Source organism: Phyllobates terribilis, unplaced genomic scaffold, assembly GCF_046119375.1.
Source record: "Phyllobates terribilis strain yellow unplaced genomic scaffold, ASM4611937v1 Scaffold_5__5_contigs__length_657084704, whole genome shotgun sequence".
NCBI lineage: Eukaryota > Metazoa > Chordata > Amphibia > Anura > Dendrobatidae > Phyllobates > Phyllobates terribilis.
This window is the reverse complement of record NW_027362765.1, coordinates 390,375,166-390,394,657: the sequence shown is the minus strand read 5'-3', so window position 1 is coordinate 390,394,657 and position 19,492 is coordinate 390,375,166. Positions and strand designations below refer to the sequence as shown.

Below are 19,492 nucleotides of genomic sequence, written 5' to 3'. Positions count from 1 at the left end.
CAAAAATGGAATAATCACATTACCTGGGAGACGTTAGCGCATTATATTGTAGCTTTGCCTACATAGCATCTACATATTCAAGCGATATCCCATGTTTGTGATACACATGTCGGGGTGCCACATGGTAAATTTGAAGGTTTGCAGGGCAGCGAAGAGGTGGAAATTCATCACTGTCTGCCTTTTCACATGGTGCGTTGACGCAGGGTTTCTAACTTGACTTTTTATTTTTTTTCTGGACAGCTTACCAAAAAAATCACAGACAGACGCATTGATTATAGGTAATAAATGTCCACAGCCTATAATTCTGATACAAGACATCAGCTGCATTCACTGTGAACTGTAAAATAATAAGTCAGAATAATACGTTTCATCAGCTTCAAGAAACTCACGGATGCTTTACATTGTTTTACAGACAGGGCAAAAAAGTGACCACGTTTTTACAGTCTTTCTTGTAATTTCTGGACGGTTGGCGACCCTGGTTGGCAGTGTGCTACTGTGCTTGGTACTAAGGGTGTAGTATTTAAAGGGGATCTGTCACTTGCTGTTAATATTGAATTGTTTTATCCAATGTAAATGCCGCTGTTCTCCTGAATCCGGCGTGGTCTTTCTCTTGTCCCTGCGCCTCTCCGTTCCTGAGATACGACCTCTTCTTTCCCGTACATAACTCTAGTCTTGGAAGCCAATCGGGCGTGGTCCTCAAGGACACGCCCACAGAGAAGAATTGAAGACCACACCCACTTGTTAATAAGATTACATTTATATACTAAGAAGAGGAGGCCGTATCTCAGGAACGGAGAGTCGCAGGAAAAAAAGAAAAACATCGCCGGATTCAGGAGAACAGCGGCATTTATACCTATTTAAAAAATACATATTTATGGAAAGTGACTGGTCCCCTTTAATCAATTGTTTGGTGGCTTTGTACATTATGGCGGGCATTGTGTTGGAGCATTTGTGGATGAGCATGTATCGGGGGGCACAATGGTGACCACTGGCACTGTTATTATGTTGTTATGGGCATTGTGTTTGGCACTGTTTATGGGTTGTTATGGGCATTGTGTTTGGCACTGTTTATGGACACTATGGCTGGTACAGTTTGGGGCACTGTTATGGGCACCATATGTGAAGTACGTTTTGAATGTCACTGTATTAAGCAAACCAGCTGCTAAAAACACACTTGACATGAAACTCTGTTTTAAAAAAAAGAGGTTCTGCAACAGCTCAAGTACATACTAAAAGATACAAGTATCCCTTGTATTAAAGGGGCTTTCCTGGAGTTTCAGATTTGATCACTGAGGGTTCAACTCTCAACAAATAAGGCCAAATGGTGTTCAAGTATGTGCCGCAACCTGTTATTGGTTACCCACCTGTGGTGCCGTACTTGGACTCGCAGGATTGGTGGGAGTGCCGGACCCTCCCGGTAATGAAATATTGATGACCTGTAGTAAGAACTGACACGTCTTCTCTTTTTTTCTAACAGTTTTCGCCCTTCCTTGTGACCTCCCGGAGTCATGACACTGATTAAAGGCTCCTTTACTTATTCCACCGGGGAGGAATATCACGGAGAATGGAGAGAAGGTAAGGACCCGGCCTTAGATCAGCTGCATTGGTTATTCAATGCTTCCCATTCACAAAAAGATGGCTCAGACTCCACTGACTTAAAGGGATTGTCCAAGCACTTGAGCACAACTCGCCTTACCAAGTCCCCATGGCTCCTGTCCCTCCACTTCGCGGTTCCATTCTGGTGTCACAGTGATGCCCCCCTACCATGATGATACTTCAATATGGGCATCTGACCACTGTAGACAATCACTGGCTGCAGCCAACACCACTAAGTTCACCATTGCAGTTATTGATTGGCTACACAGGTCACATGTCCATGTGGGTATATCATTGTTGGCAGCCATGTTTTTGTAATTCTATAGTAATGAACTAATGTGCCCATCACTCTCACCCCGCAGGTCGGAGGCACGGCCTAGGCCAGTTATTATTTGGAGACGGAGCCATGTATGTAGGGCAGTTTGAGAATGGACTATTCAGTGGTTGTGGGGTTCTGACCTTTCCAGATGGCTCAAGGTAAGTGAAAATCAGAAATTGAGTAAGCTGTATAGCTTTTTTTTCTTACTTTCGATGACTATCCGTTTTAGTCTTCCAGAATGCACTAGGTATTCTCAAATGGGGGGAGGGGAGGCTGGGGCTGCTGTCGCTTCTACTAATTCATTTTCCACCCTGAAATGAAGCGTCATCAGGGGGGCAACACGGAGGTCACTTACCACAGCTTCTATCATGGCCGCCCCACATCTTCAGTCCCCGTCACCTCGTTCATTGAAACGAGTCGTCATCAGGGGTCGGCGATAGAAGCAGGGTGAGTGACAGCAATTTCCCACATTTGTTCATCTGCATGGATAGGACCAATTTTGAGGAACCTTCGGTTACTTTGTTGTTTTGTTTCTTTTTAGAAAGTGATAAGAAGTTGTGTTTTTTTGTTTTTGTTTTTTACGTTTTCCTCAGTGTTCAGTTTTTGTATTTATTTATTTTTTTGGCTCTATTTTTGGGATTCCAGTATAAGCCTTTTTGCAATTGCTAAGTAAACACACCAGTGCATTGAGTTAAAAGATAAAGCGATTCTCGCCCTCCCTAATTAATTCCTTTTTGTTTATTGTCATTAACAATGTGTTATTTGTTCCGAATACTAATAAGGTACGAAGGGGAGTTCATTCAAGGAAAATTTCAAGGAGCCGGAGTATTCACCCGATACGACAAGATGAAATATGAGGGTGAATTTAAAGGGGGCCGCGTGGAAGGCTACGGTAAGATGGCTGCTGTCAAATGATGTTATCTTGTCTTCTGTTACCTTCATTTTATCTTTACAAGTCATGACAAATAAGAACGTTGACCCTTTTGACCCAACAACTATTCCCACCTCTCCCCTTTAGACATGCATGGGTGTCTGTCACGCTGTCTCTGTGTACTGGAGGTAGGGGGCCTAAGCTGACCCTAAGCTGGGGCCCTGACTAATCCCTCAACCTGGAGGTACTGTTAAAGGTACAGAGGTCCAGGCCGCCAGCGTAACCCCTACCTCCTGAGGATCCCTGCACCTAAGTAATCTAGTCCTGAGAAGGACCCCGATCACAACAAAAGGGGACAAGTAATAATATGCCCACACACAGTACTTAGACGAACGAGACAGTACAAGGGAAAAACCAAAACCACCTTGCATACAAAAACTACACAACTACAACAGAGGGAACACCAACGGGAAAGGAGATAAATGATAAAGCGAGGAAGGGAAAAAACACTCCAAATACACTTATCTCTGAAACTCCAAATACCACGATCCGCTCTGTTAGTCTGCATGAAATGCTTTCACCGACACTTCCCTAACAGAGCAGCAGACATATGAAGGAGTCTCACTACAGCAGCATTGATTGCAGCTGGGCGAGGCTGGACCTCGTTCGTCTAGCACAGAGAGAGAGAGAATTAACTCCCTCACTGCCGAAAAACACAAAGCACCAAAAAGTCAGCTGCGAGAAGTCAGGCTGTGTAATCGTGACGATCTTCGTGGCGACACACCCGTGACAGTACCCCCCCTTCTACGAGGGGCCTCCGGACCCTCAGGGCCAGGTTTATCCGGGTGAGTTGTGTGGAAGGCCCGAACTAATCGGTCTGCGTTAATATCCGACGCAGGAACCCACATCCTCTCCTCAGGACCATACCCTTTCCAATGAACCAGGTACTGAAGGGACCGGCGATTAAAGCGTGAATCGATGACCCTCGATACCTGGAACTCCAAGTTACCCTTGACCACCACTGGAGGGGGAGGTAAAGGTGACGGTACCACCGGCGCCACATACCTCTTAAGCAACGATCTGTGGAACACGTTGTGAATTTTAAACGTAGGGGGGAGGTCAAGACGGAATGCCACCGGATTAATAATAGAACTGATTCTGTACGGCCCGATGAACCTGGGACCCAGTTTCCAGGAGGGAACCTTAAGTTTTATATTCCTGGTAGACAACCATACCCGATCGTTCACACTTAGGTCCGGACCAGACACTCTCCTCCTATCAGCCATACGTTTGTATCGGTTCCCCATAGTATTCAGATTCTTCAGCACCCCTCTCCATACTGAAGCGAGTGATGAGGAAAATCGTTCCTCCTCAGGAACCCCCGAAGAGCCCCCCCTACTGAAAGTACAAAACTGGGGGTGAAAACCATATGCCCAAAAAAACGGGGACTTACCAGTGGACTCGCTCCGCCTATTATTAAGAGCAAACTCTGCCAGAGGTAAGAAAGAAGCCCAGTCCTCCTGGTTCTCCGACACAAAACACCGGAGATATGTCTCCAAGCTCTGGTTCATACGTTCCGTCTGACCATTGGTCTGAGGATGAAAAGCCGATGAGAACGACAAATGCATCCCCCGCCGTGCACAAAACGCCTTCCAGAACTTGGACACAAACTGAGACCCCCGATCAGACACCACCTTGGAGGGTACCCCGTGAAGCCTCACAATCTCCCCAATGAACACCTGCGCAAGAGTTTTAGCATTAGGGAGAGCCGGAAGAGCGATAAAATGTGCCATCTTGCTGAACCTGTCCACTACAACGAGTATGACCGTTTTACCCGAAGACGGAGGGAGGTCCGTAATAAAGTCCATAGACAGATGAGTCCAAGGACGCTCCGGGATCTTCAAAGGTAAGAGGGCCCCAAACGGACGGGTATGTGAGGTCTTAGAGCGCACACAAACCCCACAGGACGCGACAAAAGTTACCACCTCCTTATGTAAGTTAGGCCACCAAAACCGACGCGAGAGGAGATCCACAGTTGCTCTACTCCCCGGGTGTCCTGCAAAAACTGAGTTATGGTGTGCCTCGATCACCTTTTGTCGCAACTGATCTGGAACAAACAGTCTCCCCGGAGGTCCAACAGGGGCGTCCCCCTGAGCCTCCAATACCTCCTCCTCCAGCTCAGAGCATACTGCCGAAACCACCACCCCCTCCTGAAGGATAGGAATCGGGTCGTCCGTATTCCCGGCCCCAGGGAAACTACGAGATAAGGCATCCGCCTTTACATTTTTTGACCCAGGACGATATGTAACGACAAAATTAAACCTGGTAAAAAACAATGACCACCTAGCTTGTCTGGGATTCAGACGTTTCGCGGACTCCAGATATAGCAGGTTCTTGTGATCGGTGATGACGGTGACCGGATGGATTGCCCCCTCCAAAAAATGGCGCCACTCCTCAAAAGCTAACTTAATGGCCAAGAGTTCCCTATTGCCGACATCGTAATTCCTCTCAGCGGACGACAATTTTTTAGAGAAAAAGGCGCACGGATGCCACTTACCAGGGGACGAACCTTGTGACAATACTGCTCCCACCCCTACCTCGGAAGCGTCTACCTCTACAATGAATGGCTGTGACGCATCAGGTTGAATGAGTATGGGTGCCGAGGCAAAACATTTTTTCAAGGAGGAGAATGCTTGACAAGCCTTGTCAGACCACCTAGAAAAATCCGTCCCCTTTTTAGTCATGTCTGTGAGAGGCTTAACCATGGATGAGAAATTACGAATGAACTTCCGGTAATAATTAGCAAACCCCAGGAAACGTTGTAGTGCCTTAAGATTCTCAGGCCGATCCCACTCAAGAACTGCCCGCACTTTCCCAGGGTCCATACGAAAACCGGACGCTGAAACCAGGAAGCCTAAAAACTGGAGTTCCTGTACGGCGAACACACACTTTTCCCATTTGGCATACAGTTTATTATCCCGCAAAATCTGTAACACCTGCCTAACATGCTCCTGATGAGACACCAGATCCGGCGAGTAAATTAAGATATCATCCAGATATATGACAACAAACTGTCCCACCAGGCGGCGAAAAATGTCATTAACAAAGTGTTGGAACACCGCCGGGGCATTAGTCAGACCGAATGGCATGACAAGGTTCTCATAATGCCCCTCCGGAGTGTTAAACGCCGTCTTCCACTCATCCCCCTCCTTCATCCTAATCAGATTGTACGCCCCCCTGAGATCCAACTTAGAGAACCATTTGGCGCCCACGATCTGATTAAAGAGATCGGGAATAAGTGGGAGCGGATACGGATCTCGGACCGTAATCCGATTAAGTTCACGGAAATCCAGGCAAGGGCGTAGGCCTCCATCTTTCTTCTTAACAAAGAAGAACCCCGCAGCCACCGGTGAAGATGAAGGTCTAATATGCCCCTTAGCCAGACTTTCTGAAATATAATCCTTCATGGCCTGCCTCTCAGGACCAGAAAGGTTATACAACCTAGCTTTAGGTAACTTGGCCTCAGGGAGCAGTTTTACAGAACAGTCATACACGCGATGAGGAGGTAGTTCCTGGCACCCTTTCTCCGAGAATACATCCTCAAAGTCCGCCAGAAATGGAGGTAAGACCCAAGTAGTAACTGCACCGATGACCGTGTTCATGCAGTTTTTATTACAGAATTTACTCCATTGGCTTATCTCTCTGGTTTGCCAATTAATAACCGGGTTATGCTTAGTTAACCAAGGAAGGCCCAACACTATAGGAGTGGGAAGACCCTCCAACACGTAGCAAGACAACAGTTCTTTATGTATCGCCCCCACTTGAAGTTTTACGTCATGCACAGCTTGCAAAAAACTTCCCTGACCGAGAGGCCTGGCATCGATCGAGAATATGGGGATGGGTTTAGCCAACTCACTCAATCGCATACCTTGAACCCGGGCAAACCGAGCATCAACCAGATTAGCCCCGGCCCCACTATCCAGAAGAACAGATATCCTCTCAGTTCTCGTACCCACCACCACCTCCGCCGGTACGAGAAACTGAGACGAACCTAGGGACGAAATACCTACTCCCAGATTGCCGTCCACCACACAACCTGGGATCAACAGTTTTCCGACGACTCTTCACTCTGCAAGGGACGGGATGGACACCCCCCAATAAAATGTCCCTTTCTCCCGCAGAAGAAACACCTTCCTGTCTTATGGCGCACCACCGGTCCCCTCCCCCGAAATGATGTCCCTCCTAATTGCATAGGCTCCTCTGGACTGACCAGGGGAACCACCATATGAGGGGACCTTGTAGGAGGTGGAGTCATCACAGGGGGTGGAGTTATCCCGCACCTCTCCCGAAGCCGTCTGTCAACGCGAATAGCAAGGGCCATAGCGGCTTCCAGTGACGCGGGAGAGTCATACTGTGCCAACACATCCTGTAATTTGTCGGATAAACCTTGACAAAACTGGCTCCTAAGAGCCGGGTCATTCCACTGGGTGTCCGTGGCCCACCTACGGAACTCCGAACAGAATTCCTCCGCCGGACGATCTCCCTGCTGGATCCTACGTAACTTAGACTCAGCAAGGGAGATCCGATCTGGGTCATCATATACGAGTCCCAGAGCAGCGAAAAACCTATCCACTGACTGGAGAGCCGGGGAGCCCGGGGGAAGAGAGAACGCCCAAGATTGTGGGTCCCCTTGTAGGAGCGAGATGACAATTCCCACCCTTTGTTCTTCACTCCCCGATGACCGAGGCCGCAGCCGAAAGTACCACTTACATGCCTCCCGGAAAACAAAAAACTTGTCCCGCCCCCCAGTGAACCTGTCAGGGAGAGCTACTTTAGGTTCTGGTCCGGCTTGCTCCTGAGGATACAAAACCTTGGACCTAACGTCCGCCAGCTCCATGGACAAACTCTGCAACTGCCGAGCTAGACCGTCTACTGGATCCATGGTAGCTGGAGAAAAACTAAGGGGTCGGTGAAAATGTCACGCTGTCTCTGTGTACTGGAGGTAGGGGGCCTAAGCTGACCCTAAGCTGGGGCCCTGACTAATCCCTCAACCTGAAGGTACTGTTAAAGGTACAGAGGTCCAGGCCGCCAGCGTAACCCCTACCTCCTGAGGATCCCTGCACCTAAGTAATCTAGTCCTGAGAAGGACCCCGATCACAACAAAAGGGGACAAGTAATAATATGCCCACACACAGTACTTAGACGAACGAGACAGTACAAGGGAAAAACCAAAACCACCTTGCATACAAAAACTACACAACTACAACAGAGGGAACACCAACGGGAAAGGAGATAAATGATAAAGCGAGGAAGGGAAAAAACACTCCAAATACACTTATCTCTGAAACTCCAAATACCACGATCCGCTCTGTTAGTCTGCATGAAATGCTTTCACCGACACTTCCCTAACAGACCAGCAGACATATGAAGGAGTCTCACTACAGCAGCATTGATTGCAGCTGGGCGAGGCTGGACCTCGTCTAGCACAGAGAGAGAGAGAGAATTAACTCCCTCACTGCCGAAAAACACAAAGCACCAAAAAGTCAGCTGCGAGAAGTCAGGCTGTGTAATCGAGACGATCTTCGTGGCGACACACCCATGACAGTGTCATTGGGGAAGAAGCTAGCTGATGCCAGATTTGCTCGCATCGGCTTATCTCCTTTGAGAATAAATGATCACGCATGTTGAAATTCAACATGCCCAATCAGCTTTACCCCCTACATAGGCAAAACATCTCCCGAATGTCTCAGAAGACCTAAGTCTAGTGGGTATGGCCAGCGTTGGGCACCAAGAGAGGTCGCTGATCGAGTCAATAGGAGCTGAAGAGACTTTGTGCTGGCAAAATCAAACAGCCCCTTTATACTAGTGATCGGGGGGAATCTTGGATTCCAGATCCTCACTGATCCCATAAGGGCACAAAGGCAGCCCACGTGATATATTAGGGCATATGGATGGCATCGAGGTGACCCCCTTTATAAGCTAAAACAGCGATAATCACATTTTGGGGTACTCATCTGTCATCCAATACTGTCTTGTGTAAGTTTTGAGCCGGACTTGCACTAGAAAAGGGGTTGGGTTTGAGTGACTACCCCTATAGTGACCATGGATTTGTAATAAAATGGTGTTCAGGGGGTTCACATACTTTATAATCTTTCTACATATCATCAAAGGGGTTGCAAAGGAATATTAGGAAAATGTGGCTGCCCTTTTCCAGAAGTAGTTGTTTGTGGTTATTGCAGTTTGACGCTGCAGTACCAGACACAGCCTGAGGACAGCAGTCTTTTTTTATAAATATTGGATAACCCCTTTAGTTTATTGTTATTTTTTTTCTTTTACGTACAACCACTTTCCAATTATTTTTTTTTTCGCACTTTTTCAAACTCTCAGGTCTTTTGACATTTTCCGACGGTTCCCATGGAGCGCCTCGAAACGAAGGCCTCTTCGAGAACAATACACTGGTGAAGCGAGAGAAATGTCAAGCGGTAATCCAGAGGGCTATGAGTGCCTCTAAAGCGTCCTGCTGCCTGGCTGCCAACCAAGTCTGAGTGGCCGATGTCCCGGTCCCCGAGGATGGTCGTCCCCCCAACCTCCTCCCTAAGGATGGTCGTCCTACCTGAGGATGGTCGTCCCCCCACCCTCCTCCCTAAGGATGGTCGTCCTACCTGAGGATGGTCGTCCGTCGTCCCCCCCCCCCCCCGATCACGCTCTACAAGTGCACTCAGCTTTTTTCCTTTTTTTTTGGCTTGTTTACACTGCTTGCTGGTAAAAGCAGACAGACTGCTGTATTCTACGCTGTGAATGGCATATAGCGCTATAGAAATATATATATGTTTATTTATTACGGGGACAGAGTCTTCTTCTATGTAATAATCTGCTGCTTAACCCTTCCAAGTGCAATGGAAATGATACAGTGCCTCCTCCAGTGATAAAGAGCCCTCCTCCGCTTCAGCAGCCGGCAACGAATACGATCCCTGCGGTATACTCCGACACCTTCTCTCTTCACAGGGTTTTATTTTTGCACAGTTTTTTTTGCATGGGCATTATATTTAGAGGACTGAAATGCAATACACCTTTCATCGAGATGACACTCCAACAACGTCACAGGTGTATTGCTGAAAGCATGGACTGACATTTTATACCTTAAAGGCATTCGCTGCCTAAGGATGGGGCATGCCTATGCAGAGGTATGTCCCATCCTGCTTCCTCGGGGGCGGTACCTTCTTGAACAGGATCGGCCCCTTCCATAGACATCACAATAACTGCCTTCGAGGACACCTTCCATCTGAAATGGGTGTTATTTTATCTAAGGGCCCTTGTATCCTCCATATTAACCCTTTATTGTTTAATTGATCTAGTTATATCCTTGCTGCGATAGTATCGGCCACATAGAAATAATCTACTGTGGATTGTTATTATCAGCGATAATACGGCGAAGCTTCTTGATATTACAGGTAAAAAAAAAAAGTATTTGCATGGGGTTTTTAGGAATGTTTCCGGTAATGTCTGTATGGGGTGGTCTTCTTCTTTTATTGGCTACACGGGTTTACTGTAGGATGAGAGAGCTGACAACCATCACGTTGCAAATATCAGTGGTACAAAATCAACTTTTTTTTTTGGAATATGATTGAGCCGATGGGTACAAGGCGCTGGCAAGCATCAAGGTATAACGAGAGCATAGCTGGGGTGGGGGCCACGATCGGCCATGTTGCCTCGGTCAGTGGATTCACAAACAACACAGCAAACCAAAGCTGGCAGTTCAAAATATATACAGTCCAATGAGAGCTGAGCTGCAGTACCTGAGAACGGCCACTACGCGGTGTGTGGAGCTGTTGTGTTCTGGTTCTGAACATGGTGTACATCCAATGGCCGAGGCACCGGTGAGCGGTGGGGGTGCCACCAATCTTATATTGATGACCTCGGGTGGGCATAACTGCTTTCATTGGCTCATCTATAAGATTCCTTATCTAAAAGGGACAGGTTTTATGTGAAATATTTTAGCAATGTTCAAGCTGGGGTTTTCCCATTATGTGCCATCATTTTACTATCGGTGGGACTCCGACCTCTGGGACCCCTACTGATCCTGAAGATGAAGGAGATACAACACTTCGTCCACCCAGCAGGGAGGTGCAGCCGTTCCCCCATACACTTGGGACCCCCCACCCATGATGGTGCCAATGGTGACCAGTTTGATACCTGCCCTCTACTATTTTTCTTCTGCACCAAGTATCTGCCAAGAGGAAACTTTACAGGCGTTGGTCTTACTTTATGTCTATCGGACGGGTTGAATGTATTTCACGGCACCGTTCATTGGCAGTTACGAATGTTAAATGTAACGCTCGCCCTTAGTCATTGGGGTATGGTTAGTGATAATGGCCGATAATCCCGCAGACTGGTGAGGGTTATCGTAATTGTTCCATACATAGTCAGGTGCCGGTATTGGCAAAAAAACGTTGTGTAACATTGTCGACACAAACATTTGTTAGATGCCTTTTGCTTGACCCTTACGTTGGGCCACCATGTGCATTATTTCCAGCCCATAAATGTTTACATACTCCTCATCAGTGAACACATGGGATGACGAAAAGGTTGACTTTTGGACCATTTTTGGCCAATTTTGACTATGGTTTCCTTTAGCTCCAGTCCCAACGACGCATTCTCTGACACGGCCCATTTCTTGACCCATTAATCGTAAGGTCTAACCGTACCTAAGCGTAGACAAAGTTCCTATACTGAATACTCATCTAAATGTTAAAAAGCTGGTGCTTACCCCCGGATCCCGTGCGTGTCTTGTTTAGTCACAGTTGGGGTTTGGTTGACCAATATAGATAGGGCTGATATGGAACAAAAGAGAATTTTTGATAGGGATTTCCAAAAATATTTATATAATTGGGGCATTTGTGGGGAAAATATCCTAATGTAGGACAATCCCTCCTTGGACTTGGTGCTTGAGGGGGTCCAAAAGCTCCATATAAAAAAAAAAATCACCAGAATTATAAATGGCAGATGGTAGGTGTGGAGCAAAGGGCCGGTGAGGGATGTTGTGTTGGAGGACAGGCCACCAGTGGCAGCAAACAAGTAAAATGAATATAGTGTTCACTCCATCTTCTTGGTCTTTTCCTTGACACGTTCATCACAAAGTTTCATGTATTAAAATGCACTATTGATTTGTGCAAAATCAGAGTCATAACTTGCAAATCCTGGTCCCCAGTGGAAAATGTATGAAATGGCCCCGACCTACTATGTGACATTAATACAATACTAATTACTAATATTGATGTGTTCTTCTGCAGAAGAACAGCCTTGGGGGCCCCCCGGGCATGAGGTACAAATGCTATTTCTGCACCCCTTTAGATATTCCCCATGGCAAAGACTTGCAAACCTATATATTAAAGATGTTAATATTTGCATAAAAATGGGAATTTATTTATTTCAGTGCTGAAGGCTTCTTTAGTCTGGCCAGTCCAAATAAATCTTCCCAGCAATGTCCTAAATTTCTAAAGCTGAACTGTGCCCTGATGTCTCAATCAGGGGGCTGGAAATAAGTCTGTCCTACGTGCAAACCACCAACTAACCTAGAGAGATAGTTTCACAGGCTCAGACACCTTATGTGGGGCTTAGTATCATTCACTTAATTCACCTATGCATGGTATTTTAGTACATCGTATGAGTTATGTGTTGTAAAATTATTTATGCAATTGGTTTTGATTACATTTTTTCAGCTGTTTTGCTTCTGCAGCTTGCGTGTATTTACAATACACTGCAAGCTGCTCAGTCCTGTTTAGTCTTACTCTCTTTAGCTGGACTCCCTGGGTCAGTCTCCAGCCTCTGTTTACACTTATAAATGCTCATGTAAGCTCAAATCTTATTTTGATTTCAGTAATTGTGATAAGATTTGCGCATAGATGAGCATTCAGGAGAAGTGAGAAGCTGGAGAGTAAGCGGAATCCAGCTGCTTGCAATGTATTGAAATATATGCAAGCTGCTGAAGAGCGTATAAAAGGTTTTAAAGCAAAACCAATTGCAGAAATGTATTTATTACATGACACCAAAACTAAATAATAATACATATTTGGAAATGTGCCACAGAATTTAAATGGGGCTGAGCTGCAGTTTAAAGGCTCAGGAATATGTACAGACATTTCACTGTGCCTGGATGAATAGATAAGTGGCCACGATGCTTGATGGATCACCGTGGCTATTTAAAACTGTTAACTTGTGGGGATCCAAATGGTTAGACACTCACCAGTGGCTCATTGCTAGCCCAGGGCATTGGCCATCAATGTTGTGTTACACCCCACACCCCCTTTAAAGTGCTTCTTCTGTCTTCAACACGGCGGATATAACCATTCTTAGGTGTTTCACCGCTTTTTATGTGAATGTGTCATATTCATCCCTTACTAAGCGCCAATGTTGACCTGAGTAGACCTGCCCAAAAATAAATTACCAAGTATGGAAACTTCTTGACTTTCCCCATCAAAAATTTCCTTTTGTAGTCTTACAGAAAAACTTCTAATGATGTCCATGATGCATGAGATGTTGTCACACTGTCACAGAATACTGGAGGTAGGGGGCCTAAGCTGACCCTAAGCTGGGGCCCTGACTAATCCCTCATCCTGGAGGTACTGTTAAAGGTACAGAGGTCCAGGCCGCCAGCGTAACCCCTACCTCCTGAGGATCCCTGCACCACAGTAATCTAGTCCTGAGAAGGACCCCGATCACAACAATTGGGAACCAGCAATAATATGCCCACACACAGTATTTAGACGAACGAGACAGTACAAGGGAAAAACCAAAACCACCTTGCATACAACTTCAACACAACTACAACAGAGGGAACACCAACGGGAAAGGAGATAAATGATAAAGCGAGGAAAGGGAAATAAAACTTCCAAATACACTTATCTCAGCAACTCCAAACACCACGATCCGCTCTGTAAGTCTGAATGAAAAGCTTTCACCGACACCTCACAAACAGACCTGCAGGAATATAAAGGAGTCTCACTAACGAAGCATTGATTGCAGCTGGGCGAGGCTGGACCTCAGCTAGCCCAGAGAGAGAGAGAATTAACTCCTTCACTGCCGAGAAAACACAAAGCACCAACAAGTCAGCTGCGAGAAGTCAGGCTGTGTACTCGTGACGATCTTCGTGGCAACACACCCGTGACAGATGTGGGGAAAGCATTCCCATTGTTATAGCTGTTTGTAATTTGGGTCTTTGCCCAAATGCCTCATGGTCCAAAAATGGAAAGAAATAAAAACCCACCAACAGCTTAGGTTTTTGGCATCTTGTAGATGATCAACTATGGCTCTGGATTTTCAGTGGTAAATCACTGGGCTTTGGAGTCTATCACCTGTATGATACCTGACATCCCAGTAAAGTTCTGTCTTGAGGTGGCCACACGCATTGGATAGAAGTAGGTTGAAGGATGAAAAACCATCCAACGAAATATCATCTGGAGAACGATCTTTGTTCCGATTCAGCTGTACACCTTTTCAGACCTGGTGGCTGTTACAGGCGTTCAATCTGCCCGTCAATGTTCAATGACGCTAGTCAAAGATGGAACAACCCCTGCCGGGAAGGATCTTTCGTCTGACTAGCGGTCAAGAATTCAATCTTGGCCAACTTCTTTGGTGTGTCATCAGTCAGTCATTCGTTGCTAAACTCCACCCAAGATACATTCATTTTGGCTGATATCGTCCATTTTTCACCAATTTTGGTCTCCTATATCTGGGCACCTTAAAAATCAACCCTCAACTGTATATATGTCAGTAAGATCAACCCCAAACTGTATATATTTGCATTTAGGACTTATAAAAGATAAAGGTGTCGATGGATTTACATTTCAATCAGTTGCTGCATTTCCCCAAAAATTTGCAGTTCTGTTCATATGCAAATGAGGTGTTAAGTGCTCTGGGAGTGACAGAGCACTTAACAAGTCTGAGGTTGAAGCTTGTAGATTGTAGATTGTTTTACATTTCAAAGACCCGTAGGCTCATATATGTGTTTGATGGTGGGGGTTGGAGGTTGATTTTACTGACAAATTCCCTTTAAGACTTAGGGCTGGGTAACTTTGGATCCATTATGACCAATTGGAGGTTTAGTAGTGAAAAAGCATTAAAGTCCAACCAATCACAACATAGGTGTCTTTTTTCAATCGCAAAAGCAGAAATGAAAAATGACTTGAGATTGGCTCATAAATCTCCCAAAGTGTCTACATCGAAGTTGTAGAAACAAAACTGGAAAGACATTTTAATTTTTTTCCTCATAGGGAGATTAAAAATAGCAATTGATTTAAAAAGTGGACCCAGCATTTAAAAAGGTTCTCCTAGGAATATTACATGATCTATCTGCAGGATTGGTTAATTGTTGGAAACCCTACCATCATCCAACTCAAGTTGCCCAACATTCTTTTGCCATCGGCACATGCGCCCACTCCATGGCCTTCATGCCAAATCCCATCCCAGCGTGTCAAGAATAAATCATTTCCAGTATTTTGTATTTGGGTCAGATAGCAGCCTTACCTGCATTGATATCTGTAAATTGGACTTTTTTCATCCCAAGAGTCGTTATGGCAATATTCATTGGAGGTGCCACTCTTAGTAATTAAGTCCTATAAACCTTCAAAGTTGGAAGGTCCCGATACTCTTTCGAAGTGCAATTCTTGGTAATTAGGTTATTTATACCTTGAAACTCTTAATGGTGGGAAGGTGGCGATACTCGTTGATGCCACCCTTGGTATGCGATATAGGTTGTATAAACCTTCAAACTCTCACGCTCAGCAGGTGGCAATACCTGTTGAGTCATATAAACCTCCAAATTCTCAAGGTTGGATGGAAGTTGGAAATAATCTTTTGATAGTGCCACTCTTAATATTTGGGTCATATAGACCTCCAAACTTCCAAGATCAGAAGGTGGTGATACACTTCGGTGGTGCCACTCTTGGCATATAGATCGTTTAAACCTTCAAACGCTCAAGCTCAGAGGGTGGTGATACTTTTTGGTGGTATTCTCTTAGTATTTTTGTCATGTAAGTATCCAAAGTCTGAAGGTGGAGATGCCCTTGGGCGATACCACTCTTGGTATTTGGGTCATGTAAACCTCCAAATTCTAAAGCATAGAAGGTGGCAATATTTTTTGGTGATACCACACTTGGTATTTGAGTCATATAAACCTTCAAATCCTGAACCTTGGAAGGTAGCGATAGATTTTGGTGAGATCAATCTTGGTATTTGGGTCATGTAGACCTCCATACTCTGAAGGTGAGAAGATGGTAATACGCTTTGATGATGCCTTTCTTGGTATTTGAGTCATATAAACCTCCAAATTCTGAAGCTTGGATGGTGGCGATACTTTTTGGTGAGATCATTCTTGGTATTTGGGTCATGTAGACCTCAAAATTCTGAAGCTTGGAAGGTGGCGATACTTGTTGGTGGTATACTCTTGGTATTTGGGTCATGTAGACCTCCAAACTCTTAAGGTGAGAAGGTGGCGATACGCTTTGATGATGCCACTGTTGGTATTTGAGTCATTTAATCCTCCAAACTCTGAAGATTGGAAGGTAGCAATGCTATTTGGTGAGACCATTCTTGGTATTCGGGTCATATAAGCCTTCAGATTTTATTAAGGTACAGGGTTAAGGGTTAGAGTCCATAATTAACCCTAAACTGAGCTCCAGCAACTGAATCTCAGGAGCAGAGATTTATCGAAAGGGATCACTGTCACTATGAAGCCATTTTGGATGTAAATGTTCATTTTGTGAATTGATTTGACATATATGTTCAGCACTTCTCGCTTATTTATATGTGTACCTAAATATTCACTTGCAGTTATTGAATGTCTACGACGCACCACACGATCTGTCTGTTTGGAGACTTGTGCCTTGGTTGTCTTATGTCTGAATTCTACTATACTTGAAATGCATTAAAGTCACATACTCAATCCTTGGCTTGTCTGGTGTATTTATTTTTTATGAGGATCCTTGGCTGGTCCTAAGGGCTGACTGTGGACATTTGTTAACGTCTTGACGGGAGACATTGCAAATACGGGATTTACTTTGGATACATGAGGGAGGAAGACTGGAGCTTGGCAGAAGTAAAGAGCCAACACATACCGGCCACTCCTGTAACTACTACAGGTGGAGGAAGAACAAGATGTAAGAAGTAACCAAAGACATTTGCCCAACTGTTTGTAGAGCTTAGGGTAGCGTAAAAGTTGCAAGTCTATAAGGTCAAAGTCAATGGATTTTTTGCAGTTATCACAAGAGGTAAAAAGTCTCAACGTGTCACTTGCCAAAAGCCTTGCTTGATGGGAGGCTAGCTTTCCAGAGCACAATGAGGATAGCAATGAGTAGAGATATTAAAGGGGTTAACCGGTGAAAATAAATAATCACATATACGCAAGAAACCAACCTCTGGGATCCGCACCGATAGGTAGAATAAGGGATTTGTAATCTGTGATGGAGAACAAAATGGAGCGGCAAGATGGAAGCCCGACCACCGTTCCACTCATTCTCTATGGGGCTGCCGGAAAAAAGCAAGGGCAGTGCTTGGCGACCCCATAGGGAATGCATGGAGCGGCAGTCAAGCATGCGCACCATTGCTCTGTTCTATGCGGGATGAACGTGCCCCGTTCTGCCGATCAGTGCTGGTCCTAGCGGTAGGATCCCCACTGATCAATAGGTGATAACTTGTTTTCACGAGACAGCCCCTTTTAAAGCTTGTAATAGGGAGCATTGCCAATAGCTATAGGTACTATTCTATGGTTGGGGATATGATTGCACTGTATGACATCCTCCTGCCTGGCTGCATTAGCTCTTCTGCAATGGAAATCTTGAGGGTGAGGGTGACATCCTAACGTCTTAGTCATGTGCAATGAAGCCAGGTGTAGTCTCCCCAGCTTCATCGGTGCACTGCACATGCCCATTAGGGAGCAGCAGCACGAGCATGCTCAACATTTCTCGTGCAGAAGAGATGACGCGGACGCGATCGGGAAGACGTAACTCACACCCATGGCGGCATGATTGCAGTATGTAAGGCCGAACTGCTAGAAAAGACTATGTAGTGTAGTTCCAAGGATGTCAATAAAAGGTGTTTTTGCGCATGTTGCAATAGTTGTCCGGGCTATCAGGGACATGATTGGGATACCGAATTAGAATTTAAAATGTTAATTGGGGAAGTCTGAGGGGACTTGGGGGGTCTTGACCGTTTCCCTTTTACCTCTTAAAAGGATTTTCCAAGTTCTGCAAAGAAAAAAAATTGACTGGAAAAATGGAGAATATAATAAAAGAGCCTCTGCTTAACGGTTACACCCACCACCGCTCTCGTGCTCCCCGCTGGTCTTTGTTTGCGTGACTGCAATGATGACAGCACGATAACCAATGTAGTCAGTCAATGGCCTCGGCTGTACCACCATTATGGACCTATCTATTTTGCATCTTTAAAACCATGTAATTATTTTTATTTTTTAATTTTCATCCATAAACACATTCCAGGAGCCTTTTTGCAAAAAGTTCCCGTCAATGAAACTGTACAGGGGCTTTATCTTTTAATGTTTTGTTTTTTTGTCCGTCTGTCTGTGAACTCCATCATGGATGGTATGGCCTAATATAATAACTAAGGCTGACCCTATGTTAGACCATTTACTTGTTATCCCAATAGTATCCTACAAGCCTGTGGCTAGGTGCAAATGGGCTGACAGAACGAGGAGTCTCCTTTCTCTATCAAACCCCTTAGATTCTACTGTCAGCAGCGACCCCAGCATCTAAGGCATTAAAGAATTTGCCCATTACTTGGACAACTCCTTCTCATACCCCACGCTTGACCCCGATAAAATAAAAAAGCTTATACTCAACTCCCATGCCAGCGCCGTTCCAGCGGTGTCGGCACTCGCGGTCCCGGGGCTCTCGTGCGGTTGTTGTGACACGTGAATTCGATGCCCAATCAGAGCTTGCGTCACTGTCTCCTTCTGTCAAATTGACCATGAAAAGGAAGTCCAAGATGCAACTGATCTCTGACTTCCTCTTCATTTTCAATTTCATAGGAGGTATGGACAGCCGACAGTTTCAACAACCACACAGGAGACCCGGGTGTCATGCAAGGTGAGGTAAAGACTAAGTGCACAACGACGGGAAGAGGGAGGGAGCCCAACAACTAGGTAATGGGTGAGTGGAGACCACCTAGGCAGATCTAATACCACCCTGCCTACCCTACCGTCCCTATATAGGTTATACACGTATCGCCGAGCAGGAACCTCAGCTCTGAATGTCCCTAGAGCTTGGCCCTAGATATGGAGGGGACAGGGTGAGCACTAATCAGGCCACACTACAAACTAAAGACAAAGTAAACAAACAAAGGGGATACCCTTAGCTTGAGCAGACACCAGAGAGATAACACCAATTGTCCTACAAGGGCACCAGAGAAGAAGCTAGCCGACTGCTAGTGCTCCAATCCTGCACAAAGGTACATAGAACTATCACTGGCGACTCTCTGGAGCAACTCAGAGTTTTTAACTACCAAGCAAGGGTGTGTCAATCAGCAGCAGAAGGTGGAGGTCGCTGCTGGGTCCTAAAGGAAGAAGGATAAAACTATACTACAGAGATGAGGGAATCAAGAAGGCGTCTGCAATGCCAAGCGCAGTGACCTTCTACAGCCGGCTCCAGAGCGACTGTCTGTCACACCTGACACATTCCCGTGACACTGGGACCGCG

General features: G+C 45.6%; 1 protein-coding gene across 2 annotated transcripts in view; it reads left to right on the top strand.

Moving 5' to 3' along the window:
- The window catches only part of MORN4 (MORN repeat containing 4), a 31,870-nt gene extending 15,167 nt beyond the window's left edge, over positions 1-16,703 (top strand). Inside the window, exons 2-5 of one of the 2 annotated variants that reach the window (XM_073684976.1) lie at positions 1,478-1,575; positions 1,959-2,073; positions 2,698-2,807; positions 9,174-16,703. In XM_073684976.1, coding sequence (XP_073541077.1) covers positions 1,509-1,575; positions 1,959-2,073; positions 2,698-2,807; positions 9,174-9,331 — 450 coding nt within the window. In that variant the 5' untranslated portion in view covers positions 1,478-1,508 and the 3' untranslated portion in view covers positions 9,332-16,703. The remainder of the gene's footprint in view (positions 1-1,477; positions 1,576-1,958; positions 2,074-2,697; positions 2,808-9,173) is intronic. The other variant, XM_073684975.1, reaches the window with a different exon arrangement.
- The last annotated feature ends 2,789 nt before the right edge of the window (positions 16,704-19,492 follow it).